Genomic DNA, 17,952 nt, shown 5'->3' on the forward strand with positions numbered 1-17,952 from the left:
CGATTTTATTTCGCCCAGTCTCTTGATAAAGAGACAGAAGTGGCGTTATTTCATTTTGTACGGGTGAAATGAAAACTGGAACTTGTCAAAGCGAAACTTGGAAACTTGTTAAGGTATATTTGAATTGAGAGTTGTAAGCTGCTTCGAGCATCCTTTAAATCAGTATTGGAACATTGCGCAAAGTAAACTATGTTTGACCTTAAATCGGGCGAATGAAAATAGAGGTTTCAGAATCTGAAATGCTTGTATTTAACTCTAAGCCTTCTAGTTGCAAATTGGCCCCATAACTCAGAAACACCTGATTTATCAATTACAACACAGAGTGCTAAAAATATACAAACACACTGTGACCTTTCCTTAATGAGAAGCTATTAGAAGAAATTCCTTTGCAAAGTGCAGTGGAATCTTGATTATTGTTCGATTTCTCGTACCTCCTGATAACTGGAACCAAAAGCAGTTTTCCTTCACTTATTCGAATACTGTAATGTCACCCCGATTTCTCGATTTCTCCGATTTTTCAAACCAAATTTTGTTTCGATTTGAGGTACGAAAAATCAGAAATTTACTCTAAAACAACAACAGCGGCAATTAAACTCGGATATAAAACACACATGGATAAAATTGACAAACATTTACAAAGTAGTGCCGGCCTGAATAAATGAGGGTTCGACGCCCCTTGAGGAGGGGAATCTGTATGAAGGAGACGGGGATGCCCGTCGTCTCGCTTAAGACTTTGGTCTCACTTAGGGTATTTAGGACAAAGCGCCAATGCTTTTAGTGCTCGAGGTCTCGTGTAAGGGTTGCACGTGATAAAATGAAAAAAAAAAAAAAAAAAAAAAAAACGTCGTCAAACTGTTTTGGTGGTCTACTAATCATGCATGAAAAATGGTATCTTTTGGGGGTCAAGAAAAGCTTGAGTCACGCCCATATTAGTCTCGTTTAGGGGTTGATTCAAATTTTCCGACTAGCATCCCTGTCTGTTTCATACGGGAGTCCTCTATCCAGGGAAAGGGCTTTTTATGGAAAAGAAACAGCCCTAGTAAGCTAGCATCGAGGACATAACATGCGCACAATAGTATGCCTCTAAAACAACGTAGGAAACACCCAGAATATTTCGTTCAGAAAACAAAAGTGAGCAGGTAACCGTTCATTCCTTAGCAAAGCAGCTAAGGGAGGAACAAGTCACAAGGAAGGAACAAGTCACAAACTAATTAAAATTATTTCCTTTTATTTACTAAACATGGGGAACGTATGTCTCACGCGCGAGCTGTAATCTCGTAACCATTACACGAGAATTCTCGCGCGTCGTCGAGGTGCGCAAAATACATTAGAACTATTTTTCTTCCTATGACCTTTTGACATCCACAATAACAGGAGAGGAACAACACATTAAGAAAAGAGGGGGGGGAAAGGCGAGAAAAATTTTAGTTTAGCAAAGGGTCGTTTCGCTTGGGGGTTTCTATATTCTGAGGGGGGTTTTTTTTTCCTTTTTTTTTTTGTTTTTTTTTTTTTTATACCAACCCTTAAGGGTTTAATTTTTTTTTTTTTTTTTAAAAAATTTTTTTTTTTTATTGTTTTCGAGTTTATTCCTAAAGTTTTTACAGTTTTTTTTTTATTAAAATTGTTCTTTCAGTTCATGTGACCACTTTTTTGCTGGCCTGATTGTTTTTGATTGAGATGATCTCGTGACAGGATAATGCAAAGGCCGCCTCGATCCCAGCCTGGGATCAAGGTTGTTATAACGACTGTCGCCTATTGCTGAAAATATGCGTAACTGTTAAACGCCATTCGTAATCAGTATCACGGCTTGCTAAATGCGCACACTCAATCGAGTTTCTTACGCAGATCTAGACGTTCTTTTTGCTCGTCACGCAATATTTTCTCAAAGATTGCGTGATGAGCCAAAAGAACGGCTGCGCAGGAGGCTACACACCCAATGGCAGTTGTTTGCGTTTGTGAGATCACGAGAGAATAATAAAATTCAAGTTTCTCCGGAAAAAAAATTAATAAATTTCATTAAACCGAGCAGAATCTAGATGACGAGAATGAAGATTATTATTATTATTATTATTATTAAGAATTCATTAACTAGGGAAAATGTCTCGATATTTCGCTAAATAATTCTTTAACTAACATTACAAGAATTGCAAAACAATCCCTAAGAAGAATAAGTATAAGTATTTAATAAGTATTTCAATGATGAGAATCGATGACTGGGATCAGAGGTAGCGCGGAGGAGCATTGTTCCTAAAACTCAACACTTCCAGATCTGGCCCTTGGTCCTGGAACAGCTGTTTGCCCCTTATTCTTGTTCTTGCCCTTAAATCTTCTCATCAAGGGGGACTTGGGTGCTTTCTGTGCACTCCCAAGGGACACCCTAAGATACGCTTGCTTTATAATCTTTTTGTGTTCGGAAAAACTCTCTGAATTCGACAGCTGATGAAAGGAACATCCCATGTTCACGGCAAATAGTTTTCCCTCGAACTCCGTTACCGCTGTGTGGCGTTTCTGATCAGCTTTTGATGCGATGAGAAATATAGCTGACGAGGGAATGTTTTTTGTTTCATGTAAATACTTGACGATAAGCGTGGCTTCTTGGAAGGATGAGCGATCAGTTATGGAGTACAGGACAAACATGATATCCAGGGAAGCACAGGTATCGATCTTTTCCAAGCAATTCTGAAAAAATAGAAATTCAAGAGATAGTTCTTTTAGGCAGATGTTTTGAAGCCATGGTAGAAATCAGAAGGCGACTTTTATTCAGTTTTTGCGCTTACACCTCCAGGAATGGGTTAACTTAATTTCATGGAAAAAAGTCGACTTCTGGTTGCCGTCTGTGACTCAAAAACGCCTTCCAGTGGAAGCCAGGAGTTTCTCGTATCTCGACCGCTAATCAATGGTAACGTGGACTCTGGGAACGAAATTGGCTAAGGGGTCGCTGAGCAACGTTAACTGATCACGCCATGTTCGCGCGATAACTTTCGAAGATGTCGTGGGTGGTCGAGCTATTTTTTGATTGGATAAAAAAAAAATCGGAAATTTTAAGAGGGCTTCAACGAAACTTGCCAAAAATGCTCTTTCTCTCCCGATTGACCGCATCTGTATACGAAACTTCAATTCTGACTGTGCACGGCTCAGCAGAACAGTGAAATCTTAAATTGGTTACTGTGAATATTTCATGCAGACATCAAAACACTACATTTCGTGCCACCTGTGTGCACTTTAAAAAATGGCGGGAAAAACAGGGATTGAGCTGATCAACGCGATGCACAAAATTGTTCTCAAGTCTGAGGAAACTGAGCTCAAAATAGAAGTTTCTGAAGGTATAAAAATGCCAAAGGAATAATAAGGTCTAAAGAAGAACCATAACAAAAAGCAATGGCTAAGACAAGGGGGATTGAGATCCATGAACAACAAATGTTGAAATTGAAAATTTTAGGCTACGTTTTTCAAAAAACGTTTCTCGTGACGGCCTTCCTTAGGCAGTCAAACGACATATTTAGCAAGATGAATATTGTTTGATACTGTCAGACTCTTATAAAGCCGTCAACCTTGCGAAATTGGTAGTTCATTGACAAAGTTCTTGTACTTACCTTACCAGCTGTATCAAAGATGTGGAAAAGAATGTCTTGTCCATCTATATCCACACGGTGCTCGTACCAACTCTCTGAAAAATTGAACAAATTGAGGAGATTTGTTACTTATAGAGGCGCAAAGTGAATATCGTGATGAATAAAAATGTACTCGATTTTCTAACTGAGCTATAGATACAAGTTCAGACAAAGTATTTTAATAAGTTCACTGTTCGTTCTTTGGAGCATTCTACCCTTTAAAAAAGCATTCTATGTGGCGAGAGAGCATATGTTATATGCACTGTGTTTTTTTTTATGTCGAAAGCTTCAGTCACAAGTAACTATCAAACATCCTCTTCTACTTTGCAAACAACTCACTTTAGTTGCGTTCTGTGAAACGTGTGTACCGTATTTTCTCGATTAAACGCCGGGCCCCGAATAAACGCCGGGTCTCCGAGCTAGAGTGGTAGTAAGCCTTCCAGGCATTTATTTGAGGTGTAATATGCTTTAGGTATGATGGCAAATTACATTCATGTCAGAAATAATGATTTAAAACCCTTCTTTAATAAACATTTTGCTCCAATAAACTGCACCATTCAAATAAACGCCGGGTCCATGGAGCCAAGTTTGAAATAAACGCCGGAGGCGTTTAATTGAGAAAATACGGTAACCCCTTTGCAGGAACACTACAATAGTTAGTGTGCCAGTGACTATTAGTTAAATGAAAGCGACTGGATAGTACTTGCATGTAGCTTTTTTCATTATGCTGTACAAGGTGGCTTTAACTTTTGCGTCTGAGGCGGATGAAACCCCAGTATGTGACCATTCAAATGAAAGCTGTTAAGCAGCACTTTCACGTAGTACCGTTTATTATGCTGTAAAAGGTGGTGCTAACTTTTGAGTCTGGGGATGAAACCCCAGTATGTGACCATTCAAATTAAAGCTACTGAGCAGTACTGGTACTGGTTATTATGCTGTACAATGGGTGCTAACTTTTAAGTCTGAGGATGAAACCCTAGTGTGCGACCATTCAAATAAAAGCTACTGAGCAGTTCTTCAGGTGCTTTTAACTCTTGCGCGTGGATTAAATGCAAGTGTGCACGTGCGTGGAAGCTATTTTCATGTGGTGCAGTGTTTTGCAGGCTTGACATGTACAATTAAAGGTCGTTCTTACGCTTGAGTCTGTGGATTTAATCCTAATGCGTTAAAATGAAAGTCCCTGAGCATAACTTTCTCTTACAATTGTTTGTTTATTCAGTGGTTTTGAATTCAGTGTTGAACTTGGGCCTTCTTGAGAGTAAAAGGTTAAGCTTACTTTTGATCACAAGACGGTTTCACTATAGTCTCACGAAAGCATTTCATCATGGGAGTAACGTTTCCAAATCTACAACTTACCTAAAGTTCCGTCATAATCACCAATGAATCGACGAGTTAAAAGGCGAACAGTAAAAGCTGGCAGTCATGAAAAAAGAAACATGTAATTATCAAGTTCGTGTCAGTACCTACTCTATGAAAGTGAGTTTTTAAAAAGGGACTGTGTCACGGATTTGAGCCAAATTTAGGCATGGGAAATGACAATCAAATTCGGTGAAATATAAAAATAACCTCGTAAAACAGTGAAGGGACGGACATTGCAATAATTAACACAACAAATACAAAAGAAGGAACGGATGGCCAAAAGTGAAGAAGATTGAAAGGGATTGAAATATGGGTTTTTGAACTGTTGTTGGGCTGAACAGTTACATGAACTTAGTCACGTTTGCTTGAAACTTTAAATTATAACGCCCAGGAGACACATTTGGATGCAATAAGCTATACGTTTGTCATCTAGATCCTAAGAAGTAATTCTTTGCAAACATTATGTTTCATAGCGAGAATTTGGCAAAACTTAATAAAGTAAACTTAACTCAGCCGTGACACAGTCTCTTTAACCCTTTGGTGACTGCCCCCAAAATGGCCATTTTTGACATGTTTTTGTTAAAAGGGTACCACTCCTTTGATTTTTAACGGATTTTGCCATGCTATATATCAATTTAAAGCTAAATAAATGGACATCAAGAATATGTTGTCAATTTTTGTCGTATCTTTAATTAACTAATTAATGCTAATTTATGCTAATTAAAGTGTCACGCAACACATAGTTTTTTGCAGTAAATGGTCTATAAATGTCTCTCTTTACATTACATTGAAAACTGTAAAAAGAAAAGTTGTAGTTCACCATATCGGATTACTGAAAATTAAGCTGAATATCTTAAAAATTGACAAATTTATGGTTAAAAACTCCCGGCACCTTCAAGTGCAAAATTTTGCTTTTTCTGAACAACCAGACACTAAGAGATGCTAGGATGTGTTGGCCCACAAATAGCCAAGATACAAGTTTTAGCACTTCCTAAATAATTATAAATGGATTCTGTGCATTTGTATAAAAAACTAATCCAAGCTTGACCATAGCCTGACACACAAACCCCTAAAATCCAGCAGGTGGACAAAAAAAGGATGGCGAAGCTACAACTAGTGTATGATGCTATCTTTGAGGTTTCAATTGTCTATAATCTTACTAAAAGAAGCTAAATTACAAATCAATGTCTGCTAAGCAGTCACGGTGTAAGGTCAGTCTCTGCTGCATCAAAATAAATCTTGCAAAAGGGCGGGGTGCCGCTACAGATGGGTGGGGCTGTGTGAGGAACATCGCTACCTCTTCCACTGCCCCTACCTGTCCCCCCTTGCTAAGATCTTTGACCTAGTCCAAAAGTTTTCTTTTTTCTTTTATAGATTTTTTCATTGAGAAATCAGAAAAGAACCTCCACTACATACCATAAGATAGAGCACTCTAAGAATGGGACATGAAAATAATTAAGTGAAACCTAAATTATCCCATAAAGTGAAAAGCAATCAAAGCAAAAACCATTTTTAAAGAAAGAGAATGTATTATAATTAATTTAGAGAGCAGCACAAAAGTTATTTGTGTAGAAAGAAGCAGAAAAACAGCGGAAGACGTAAGGGAATAGTACCAAAGTGCTTCGGCACCCCCGCAGTGATCGACCGCGAGGACCGGAGCGAGCGACCGAAAGTCGACGATCGAAAGGTAGTGCGCGTGACAAAAGATAGTTAGTATGTGAGTCTCCTCAAGTGGGGTTGAGACGTGGAGGTGTGAGAGGACTGGAAATGCTATTCAGCTTGAAAGCTAAGTTACTAGTTCGCACGTTCTAGACTTTCTAAAAGTGTGAGCTGTATCCACAACGAGGATGTCACTCTACCTCATAAATAACAGCACCGGTAACAAAAAAAAAACGCCGCCCTCTCGGAGTTAAAACCTTCCCGATTCACTTATTTTAAAATACTCTTAAATTTATAAGAATAGATACGTGCTAAAATTTTATATAACAGCACTTTTTTTATCTTTGATAAATAGTTTTGATTTGATTAAACACAGTAAAAGGTTTATTCTTGTAAGCTTGTGGGGCCGTGTACAACTTAAAATTTAATATATACTATTACACCTGTAAAATTTTTTTTACCATTTTCTGTAAACCTTTACTGAGGAGTAGACTTCTCAAGTTAAAGTACAAATGTACACCATTACTTTGACGCATCGTATAAGCCCCATTTTATTTTTTTTTTATTTTATTTTTTTTTTTTTTTCTTTTTTTTCTCGTCCTTTTATTCTCCCTTCTTTTGAACTTCATATCCCTGACAGCCTTAAAATTTTGGTTGAAAGGATAATAGGCCATTTCCGAGTTACCCTTTGCCACTTTTCAAAACGAGTCTAGGTCGAAACCATTAAAAGATATTTAGCAAAAATGGACCCGGACTCCCCCATGGTTTTTTCGACGCAAAATTTCTCCAGCTTTTAGAGATTTGCCTCTTATAAAAATCATCGAGGCCTGTGAATTCAAACCTAAAATATTAATTAATCTATGGTAGGGTAAAAAATTTTTTTTTTTTTTTAATTTTTCTGGAGCGCCGATCGACGTTATTGGCGAATGATTCTTTAGAGACCTCTTTATAAAGTTGTTTGGGTAGTCGCGCGCTTAGGCGCAATTTGAAGTTAAAAAGTTTCTTCAATTTTTTTTGAAGAGTTTGTTGCTTCGCCTTTAATAAAAAAAATCCTCTTTTAACACCCAGTGGATGACACTTGTAAAGTGAATGTATTGAATTTTTTGTCCTTATATGTTCTTTAAGGTATTTCTTTTATTTCTCCTTTATAAACTACTGTGTCCAGGAAAGTTAAAAATAATTAATCTCTATAATTCACAGTAAATTTAATGTGGGGTGGAGTTTTTGGCTTTTTAATAAATTGACAAATGTCTTGTCGTTCATGACCCCAAATGGAGAACACGTCATCAATGTATCGATTCCATTTTCTGTATTGATATCTTTGGCGAATAAGTCTTGTTATAATGTCTGCTATAAAGATGCTGGGAAATGCCATTTTTGTACCCATGGTAGTTCCATGAGTTTGTAGATAGTTCTTGCCATTAAATTGGAGAGAATTTTCCTTTAAGATAAAGCCAAGCATTTCCGTTATGAAGTGAGTTTGGATAGGAGGGTTGTTATTGTGGAACGTTTCGTATGCTTGGTATACTATTTCCATCCCTCTTCATGTGGTATATTATACCAGCTGGTTACATCCATAGATACTAGAATTCTAATCTGCTGTATATTTTTTTACCTGCAAAGTTGATAAAGTTGGTATTATCCTCAATGTACGTAGTTTAGCAATTGCTTGTAGTAATTTATCAACGAAAAATGAGATTTTTTTTCAGTTGGGCCCTCACACCCGGATATAATCGATCGATATAATGTAGAATACTACATATAATGTATATGTAGATTATTTGTATTTTAGGTGGAAAGGGAGTTTATAAAAACCATTTTTTGGATGTCACCTACGTGTTTGAGTGATTATCTCATCCACTTGGTGTTTTGTATCTTTTCAAGGTTAACCGCAGGGTTGGTTTTCAGTTCTGCGATCGCCTTGAGTTCATCGCGTGGCAGATCTGATTCTTTTTTTTTATTGCAAACACACAATTTTTACATACAACAATACAATTATTACAACACTTACACAACTAAAGGGCTCTGCCTGCACTAATTACAATACAAATTTACGTTATTATGTCTTATTTACAAAGTTATATTCTAAGGTATTACAGTTTGATATTCTACTTACGCTACTAAAAGACGTATAACCCGGGCGGGGGGGGGGGGGGGGTTCTCCCTATAATGGCCTTTACGGGGAGCCTCCGCCCGAAAGGGGTACCTTTTTCAGGCTTCAGGTATATGAAAGGGTAGGGATTTCACAAGTTTAGGTATATGAAAGGGTAGGGAAATCTGTTAAATATAAGTTAAATATTTCGAACAGACGCAGCTTTTGGCCGTATCGTCTTACGAAGTTGTATAAGCCCTGGGCTTATAACCGGAATTTCACGGTATTTACATTTGTGCTCGTACGAGCCACGGTAGGTCTAGCCTTATCTTTTTTCTTGCGGTTTCAAGCCGTCGTTTGTGGAAGCGTGTGAGGGCGTTCACGAACGCCTGTTTGGCTTTAATTTTAATGTCCGCAATTTCCTACTGCATTTTGAAAGAATTATTAAACAGTGAGAAACCGAGACGTTTTCATCGATAGATTGCGTCAGTTGTCGAGACGAATCCTCTGCTTCATACTTCCGGTTACTTAAGGGTTCTCAGGAAAATTCAGCTGCGAAAAAGTTAAAATTTGCTGAATCAAATTCAAATAATGCTCAGTCAAAAGCGGGGGCAATGTTAGGGACTGGTCAAAAAGTACAGGGGGGGGGGGGAGCAGAAGGGGGGGTGCAGTTTTTGAGTCCTCGAAAAGGGGTGGGTTATGTAATTTTGAACTACGCGAATGTGTAAGGTTTTCGTCGGGACCAACGAAACTGTCCGTCATACCGGGATGTCCGTATTAAGCGGGTGTCCGTAAAGCGGGGTTCCACTGTACTTTATTCTGTTAACGAGTACAGTTTTCGCGTGCGAGTTGCTCGGAGGTGAATACGAAAGGATATCCGGAGTTTGGGTAGCCAATCAGCACGCTAAAAACGCTATCCACTGTTTGAGTATATACTAATGAGTACTATTCCTAAGGCCTGGAAATGGGACCTTGAACAATTTTGCACCAGAAACAGGCAATTGTGTGGATAGATTTATCCTAGCTCTATTATCTGCTTATCAAGAATATCTGGTGACGTCTAAATCGATGACCTCACAGGTGGTACAAAGAACCTGCTCTCATCGTACGACAAAGTATGATTGCCATTTTTAACCCGACCTCTAGATTCACAATCAAATCATGAAAGGCACTCACAAATAATTTTTTTTTTCAGTAATTTCTCGTTTCTTTGTTTCATTTTTCGTTTCTTCATAATTTTTTCTTAGGGGTTGACCCCCTTACAGACCATATTTTTTCGGTCGCCCCTTCCCCTTTGAAGCCAAATTTTCTGGCCAAATCCGTCGCTAGTCGGCCCCTCTCGATTTAAGAGAATGACACCCGTTAAAGATTATCACTTTGACGATTTCAGGTAACATTTTAAAAGATCTTTTTTTATGAATAGCTGGTGAGGATTCATTTAGAAGCAGCCCGCATAGGTTTTTTTTTTCTTTTTGAAGGACTGAACCTTTTATTTCCTAGTAAGATTACAAAGGACAGGTTGGATAAGTCTTATTAGTCAGTCATACATTCTGGACAGGTCAAGTATGTAACATTTTGTTCAATATCATATTTATACCTTGTTTCTTCCTCCTCAGGGAAGTAAAAATGACCAAGCTCTTACAAAACATAATTTGACATTACAAAAGCAAGGAAACCGATAGACATCTTTTCGCATTACAAACAACAGTAACATTTAGAGAAAAACTAAAGCATTTTCTCTGGTGGATCTACTTTCACTAAAAATCACCCTGGATAGATTAAGCGATCAAGGGATATCAAATTGAATATCTCAAAATTGAACGAAAACTTTATCTGTGTTTCTATCATATCCTGAACGGGAACCTCATGAAGTAACATTTGAAAAGAGAAAAACTAACGCATTTTCTTTGGTGGATCTACTTTCACTGTCACCCTGAATAGATTAAGCAATCAAGGGATATCGAATTGCATATCTCAAAATAGACCTTTTCATAGGTATCCTTACTTAGTTCATAGAAATTGCAGAATGTCAATCTTTTCTCAAATTGTCGAGCATCAAACTCCCGATTTTTTCCATACATTTACTGTAACTTTTGCGCTCGCCCCAGTAGTTTTGCACCCCCGGCAAAATGGCGTCGGTAACCTTGAAAAGGTCTATTGAACGAAAACTTTATCTATGCTTCTGTCATATCCTGAACGGGAACCTTATAAAGTAACATTAAGAGAAAAACTAACGCATTTTCTTTGGTGGATCTACTTACACTAAAAAAATCACCCTGAAAATAGTTATCAATTATTCACTAACCCGGGACTAAAGTGGAGGTGTTTAGAATAGTGGTTGATGATTAAACAACATTGAGGTGAATACAATTCATTATTGTTGTAGACTGAATATACCACAACAACTGAAAAACTTGCAGAACCAAAAATTAATCTAATTCGTAAAAAATCAAAACACGTAAAAGGAACTTTTCACTTGTGTGGTTTATATAATCACTCATTCTTTTTAACATGCATTGAGGTTGTACTTCTTTCGCAGTTTCATAGGGGACGCCGCCCCAGAAGAGAGAAATGGGTACTTGGATTGTTCGACACGCAGTACGTGCCAGCCCGACCATACCTGCAGCTCGTAAGACGACGTAATGCGGCCACTCTTTTAGAGATTATACAACGCCAAGTACAACCCGGTTCAATTGTCCACACTGATCAGTGGGCAGCATATCGCCAGATACAGAGACGACTGGGTTTACATCACCGAACAGTCAATCATCTCTGCATTTTGTTGACCCGGTCACTGGGGTACATACTCAACACGCTGAAAGCAATTGGTCCACAGTGAAGGAAAAGTTCAAGAAAATGAAGGGAAATACAAACCCGAACTTTCTGATAGAATACCTGCATGAATTTATGTGGAGGAGATGGTATGGCGGTCCTCACCCAGATGGATGTTTTCAACGTCTTTTGCAAGATATTGCTGAGCAGAATCCCCTTTGAAAATAACGCTGACTGCATTCCGATTTAAGATATACCAAGAATCACAGAAAATTGAATAGGTCTATACTAATTAGGCGTTAGACTATACTAATAGATCAATTAGAAACTTTAGAATGCATGGACGTGTCTGAAAAGTCAACTCTTTTACTGGACGAAAATTTCTAGCGCTGAAAAGAAGATTTAAAAATGCCTTTAATAGTTACAAACACACGTTAATCAAACCTCATTTGATCGAAACATTTATACGTTCGATTGACTAAGCGGGACATTGAAACCGGTTTCAACAGGTTTCTAAAGTTATGTGTGGTCTTGGCATTATAAACGAGAGTACCCAGGCGACGTTGGAGTTCGATTACATGTGCGACTATAATTCGTGTTACTAAAAACGATTTGAAACTGATCGAAAAAATCTAAAAGTTAAAATGATGTTGTAAAAACTTATAAGAAGTTAAATTTTCGAAAAGTCTCTGTTGCTTTCGTCAGATTTTTTTTTAAAATCAGCCTGAGTTTCAAATTTTTTAATAAAATGATTAATTGTGATCGCCAGAATAACATCGACTAGACTTGATTATTTGATATTTTTTTATTTTTTCGATTGATTACGCGGGGGTACTCTATGTTTGTACGTTGAAAGTTTTTTTTTAACAGCAGCAATTTTCATTTCAACGTTGTTCATCAGTTATTCTATTTAACAATTAGACTACGAGCCCAAAAAATTCACCCTTAAAAGAGCAACGCGAGCGAGATTGTTTCTATGTTTTTGCGATTGTTTTCTAGGTTTTTGTATGTGCGCGCGGAAAAAAATTTAGTGGAGAACAATAAAGACAATAGAGTGTTTCTGTCTCGGAACTATCGGTCTGATAGTTGCCCCTTGGAAATTTGATGTTCTTAAAACTAGAATATTATCCCTCGAAGCTTCGCTTATCGGGCTAGAGTGTCTGCAGATAACCTGAAATCGTGCCCTCCCTCCCTACTACTGATTCGAAAACGAAAAAAGAACGCCTGATCGCAGGTTAGGTCAGGTTTGTCTACAGACAAAAAAAAACAATTTAATGCATTTAGTGGGTTTCTTGTCTGGTTATGTTTATAAGCCCTCCCGGATATAACCCCCCCCCCCCCCCCCCCGCTTATTAGCCCACCCAAAACTCCTTGTATAAGCGCAGGGCTTATAACCGGAATTTTACGGTATGAGCTTTTCGACTGCGTGGCGACCGCTATGACGATGTATGGATATCGATCAACACTCGACCGTGTGTCAGCAGAGCGTCGATAGAGTATCGACCGAGTATCGGCCGAGTGTCGACCGACTAGGAGGATACTATCGGCCGACACATGAGTCGGTCGACACTCGACCGACTATCGCCCGTTGTTGGTCGAGTGTCGATCTAGTATCGGTCGACATGGAGATCGAGTGGCGACGAAGGACGCGGGTCGATCGCGGGTCGATCGAGGTGTCGATCGCTAGTGTCGATCGACACTCGATCGGGGTGCCTAAGTACACATGATCCTGCATTTCTTCTCGCTAACACATGTTTTGAGTGTCAATCTTCCTCCACAATTTTGAGTGTATAGGCGCGAAAATGCAGTCGCCATCAAACGTTCCCAAAGTAGCTAGCCCAAATCATTGTTTGATATTCTAGTTTGCTAACACTTCTAGATTTATTTTACCAAAAAAACAAAACCAAACATAGCGAAAAATGCAGGAACATGCGAGCTAAATTCCAACACGTGTCGCATCTCATCTTGTTGTTGATATTTGCTTACCTCCAATGTTGCTCGATTTCACCATTTCCTTCGAGCTCATGTCTCACTCGAACTCTTCTCCAGTGAAGATTCTTTCTTAACTCATTATGTACTTTTTCAGGCTCATTGGGTTCCAGACACATTTTCCATGACTTCTTTTGGTGTGAAATTCACGCATCGCCTGACGCTTGAGACGCCATTTTGGAATTTTCTGTCACGATCGCGTCGCTCGAACTCAAATGACAAATATCGGTCCCACGATGTGCCAGGGTCCCAAAAAGGTTGGAAATGATGGCGAGCCAAAGGCTAATGCTGGAACGATATGGGGATTTGTGACAAAAATACATTTTTGAGCCTCAAATACGTCATCGTTCCTATAGTATCGATATTTGCAGGGGCCGTCACCAAAGGGTTAACTTGCATTGGGAAATTGTAGTATTCTAGTTATATAGAATTCAGTTTTACAATGTTGGGAATATTTCGGCCACACCTTTCTAAGCAAAGGGGTCAAAGGGAATTACTTAAAGGACGGAAAAATAACAAAGCGGTCTGGCAAGATTAGCACGTAGAACTGAAAGAAAATATGGCATATTTTGAAGGGGCATGAAACACTTTATTTTAGAGTAAAGGTGAAACTGCCGTATCCGTATCCTCTCACGCTATTTTATTTAACTCTTTTCAGTCATCGGAAAACTGTCAAATCACAATGGAATTATTAAAAAAAATTACGCCAGCCTATATTTCATTCTATTATTATTCTTTGTCGTTAATTTTGTGGATGCAGGTTCGCCAGTAAAAGCCGGAAGGATATAAGAGCAATCTGATTATTACCGATAAGATTATTGAGTCTGCGTGAAAAGAAAATAAGATAAATATAGAAAGGGAAATACGTGCGGAGTTTTGACTAAAGATTGCAGCGGCTACCTGCTGTGAAGTCAGTGAAGTGCTTTTTGTTCGCACGCGATTTTTTCCTCGTTCGCAACTTTTGTAAAGAACTACAACATAAAGTAATAAATGAAATCAGCTATTCGCAGCGCTCAAAAAATCCCAAAATATTTAAAGTAGCGATTCATTTTATATGCATTCACTTACTTGAAGTTACACGTTATTTATACTCCAAAAGAGTTCTTTCGCTGGATTAATCTTTATCCCCATGATATCAGAAATAATTATTGGGCGTTTTGTGTCTGGGGTCAGTTTTAATTGTGTTTTAGCCATGTGTATGTATAACAAAACTGATTAAAATCCTGAACTTTGACTTGCAAACTCACAACAAACGAACTTTGATTCTCTCACCTGTTTTACCAACGCCATCCTTCCCCAAAACGGCGGCACGAATGATTTTATTCTCCTCTTCAATGTTATTATTTGAACCTATGCTAAGATTCCGCGGTCTTCGTTGGAATAAGTTCCCTGCATTGTCTTGTGGAAATGACTGAAAACAAAACAATGCGAATATAGCCTTCTTAAGTGTCACCCCATTTACTGCGCTGCTGTGGTTTGATTTTATTCACTTGGTCACCCTTTTCCTCGGCATTGCGGCCAATAACTGTAAAGTACACTTAAAACGTTTAAACATTATTGCCCGCAGATTTCCTCTGAACAAGCAGATGATCTTGTATGAGATAAACCGCGGAAAGCATTAGTGCAACAATATGACAAAGTTTAGATTCAGTGCTGATTTTGTAAGTACAAGTCTTTTGCAATTTTGAAGTCAGTGTCACTGTCTTTAAAGATGTAATTTGCATCGTTCAAGTCAAGTTGCATGTAGTGAATTCAAATGTAAGTCCTCGAGTGCATTCAAACAAAACATTTACACAACTATTGCAAAGTTCCTTACCATCCGCCTCCCGGTGTGTTCGCCTCTATTCTGCATTGTTTTCACGTGATGGCGGGTGCGTTTTAAGACAGCAAATAAACAGAGGAAATTGTCTCAAGCAGATCTCTGTTGGTATAGTCGGATTAAAAAGTCGCTCGTCTGCAGAAAAATCTATAAGTAAACAATCAGAGAGATTCAGTTCATTCCATGCAAACGAAATCCTCACAATGAATCGTGTCAGGCCTTGTCCGTTTCCGTGCAACAAATGTCAATCGAGTATGTTTTGGAAAACTGCCTAAAAACTTACTTCCTATAACACATATGTTTTGTTGGACAGGAGTCAAATGCAACAAGAGGGGAAGATCTGTCTTGGAACCGAAGATCTTCGGGTTCCGTTTTAAGCCCCATTGTGTGATGAATGTCGGCTCATTTTAATTGACTGTTATTGATACTGAGGGCGTAAGGTCATGTAGAAGTTTTCTTTTTAGTGATCAATTTAATGGAACATATCGAAAGTTGTTGTGGCAAAGATCCGGCCCTCCCAGAGATATTTATAAAGCAAACAGTACAAGACTCTAAGTCCTTAACCTTCAGGGTGGGGCTGCAGTGATCGAGAATTCTATCGTGTCCGCAATATTGTACTCTCTTAATTCCTTTGTACTCTCTTCCTTTGTATAAATTATCTCGGCTCTTTTCTATGCCACCTAACTTCCAAGTTCCCAATCACGTTTTACCCCTAAGTTTATCGCAAGTTTGATTTGTGATAAAATTCTAGGATACCTGTTTATCGTGATCGCTAATCTGACTGATTAATTAGCGGATTAGTACGCGTCCGAAACACAAAAGAGATAAATAAAAGCAGACTGTTCAGAAATCAAATCAAACTCCTGTTTAAGACGTCTCCCAAAACACTTCGACCGACATGCTGATTTGAGTATACTTCCTTGTTATGCTTCACAGTTCAGTCAACTAAAGTCAAGACAGAATCGAGTGACCTCGCCTGTTTTCATTTAGTTTAAAAGGAAAGCTACGAAAGAAAGTTGTTTTAGATAACAATCAAGAGTAACATAGTGAATGACCTTTTGCGGTCCCTCTGTTAAGCACCGTCCTTAAACGGCACATACAAGCACCAGAAACCACAATCATTGAAGTCCGAGATCTCTTTCTAACGTTTATTGGTTCTTTTGAGATGAACATTTCCTTTCGTTGAAGCGCGCAATGGAAACAACCGGTCATCGATCTTCCTTTACTCCGTTTAAAAAACAATACCTGATTAATAAGCTTGAATGATGATTTGATAAGCGAATTCGCTAATGGAATCTGGAAAGCATTGATATACAAGATTACAATACAAAAGCAAGGTCATCGAGCCATCACAGTGGCTCTTTTTAGATGGCTATAATTAGCACCGGCTTCTTTACGCCATATTTCTGTCTACTTATTAGACGTAGTTAACCGTACAAGAGACTTGTTTTGTCACAGGGGGATATTATTGCATACCACGCGAAAGCATTGCAAAACTAGTACCGTTTTAGGCTTGAAAAAACTTGGATCAGTGACGGCACGAGAGACGTGACGGAAAAACACCACTTGACAATTCCGATACCGCCATCATGACATGAAATAATTAGCAGTATTGACCGCGATACATCAAACGTTATGGTACGCTCTGCGGCAAACGGGAAAAAAAATTAATATATCAGCTTGAAGTTAGCTTTAATGTCATGAATTCGAAAAAAAAACTTTGTGGCTAACCTTCGAGTAACTTCACTTGTGTAACAGACTGGCAGACTTGCACTGTAAGTTATCGAGAAGAAGGCTTTCTGTTAAAAAACAAAATCAGCAAGTTAACAGCCAAACCTGTTCTGGCGGCACTGCATTAAGAAGACATCCTTCCATCAACGTTCAGTTGTCAAGGTCCCGCAAAAGTGGCATACTGGATGTATTTAAACTTAACTTTATAAATGAATTATTTAGCGGTCATCTTTGTTGTTGTGCGGAGGCGTTCAGCTTTTACCATGTCCCGACAAATGTGTTTTATTGTTTGTAACCTGAATTCAGCTGTCAGTTTACAAATGATTAAGGTATATTTTTAAGGAAATTGAAACACTTGTGATTTGTTATTACTGAAAATCTCAATACAAAAGCCTGAAAGTCCCGCAAATGATTAAGAGATACATGATCCTCGGATGTACAAGCCAAGTCCTCCCCTACGACCGCATAAGGAGGTGGGGGTGAGGGAAGGGGCTGTTAGTGATGGAACCCCCGCCCTCTCCCCCTCAGATAGGTATTTATTCTTCTGAGACAGTTCAAAACCATTTTGCATTAACGCGATAGCCTTGTCATTTACTGAGGAAGACGTCATCATGACGTCACTTTCATCTTGAATGCATCATCTATTTTAGCGCTATCATTCGAAAGTGCTGCTCAAACACACTAGGTTTTAATTGACAGACTTAAAACTCAGAAACATCTTGCACGTACATCTCAGTAGACTGAAAAAGTACCACAGGCCATTAGCCTTCATTTAAATGTTCGCCATCGGGACGGACGAGCCAGACGAGAGACCGCACAACGCAGCCCGGGTGGGAGGGGGGCGCGCGACGCCCCCACAAGAGGGGGCGGGGCCCCAACCCACCGCAGGGACAAGGCGGAAGGAACGAGACCCCTGGCGA

The 17,952-nt window shown here is 38.8% G+C and overlaps 1 protein-coding gene and 1 long non-coding RNA gene across 5 annotated transcripts in view; one reads left to right on the plus strand and one right to left on the minus strand.

Annotated features, from left to right (window-relative positions):
• LOC144642641 (uncharacterized) overlaps positions 1-17,952 on the plus strand; it is a 34,728-nt gene that overhangs the window by 14,843 nt on the left and 1,933 nt on the right. The gene's annotated exons all lie outside the window — the stretch shown is intronic.
• LOC144642568 (ras-related and estrogen-regulated growth inhibitor-like) lies at positions 2,160-17,288 on the minus strand. 4 transcript variants are annotated; one of them, XM_078501545.1, is made up of 6 exons: positions 17,138-17,288; positions 15,299-15,448; positions 14,755-14,893; positions 4,968-5,024; positions 3,594-3,667; positions 2,160-2,679 (listed from the first exon to the last, which is right to left on the minus strand). In XM_078501545.1, exons 2-6 carry the CDS (start codon positions 15,332-15,334, stop codon positions 2,248-2,250), a joined length of 738 nt encoding a protein of 245 aa, XP_078357671.1. In that variant the 5' UTR covers positions 15,335-15,448; positions 17,138-17,288; the 3' UTR covers positions 2,160-2,247. The 4 variants fall into 4 exon arrangements, with proteins under 4 accessions (XP_078357671.1, XP_078357672.1, XP_078357670.1 ...); XM_078501546.1 differs by lacking the exon at positions 17,138-17,288 and adding an exon at positions 17,033-17,088; XM_078501544.1 differs by lacking the exon at positions 17,138-17,288 and adding an exon at positions 15,585-15,930.

Source organism: Oculina patagonica, chromosome 2, assembly GCF_052425735.1.
Source record: "Oculina patagonica isolate OP01 chromosome 2, crgOcupat, whole genome shotgun sequence".
NCBI lineage: Eukaryota > Metazoa > Cnidaria > Anthozoa > Scleractinia > Oculinidae > Oculina > Oculina patagonica.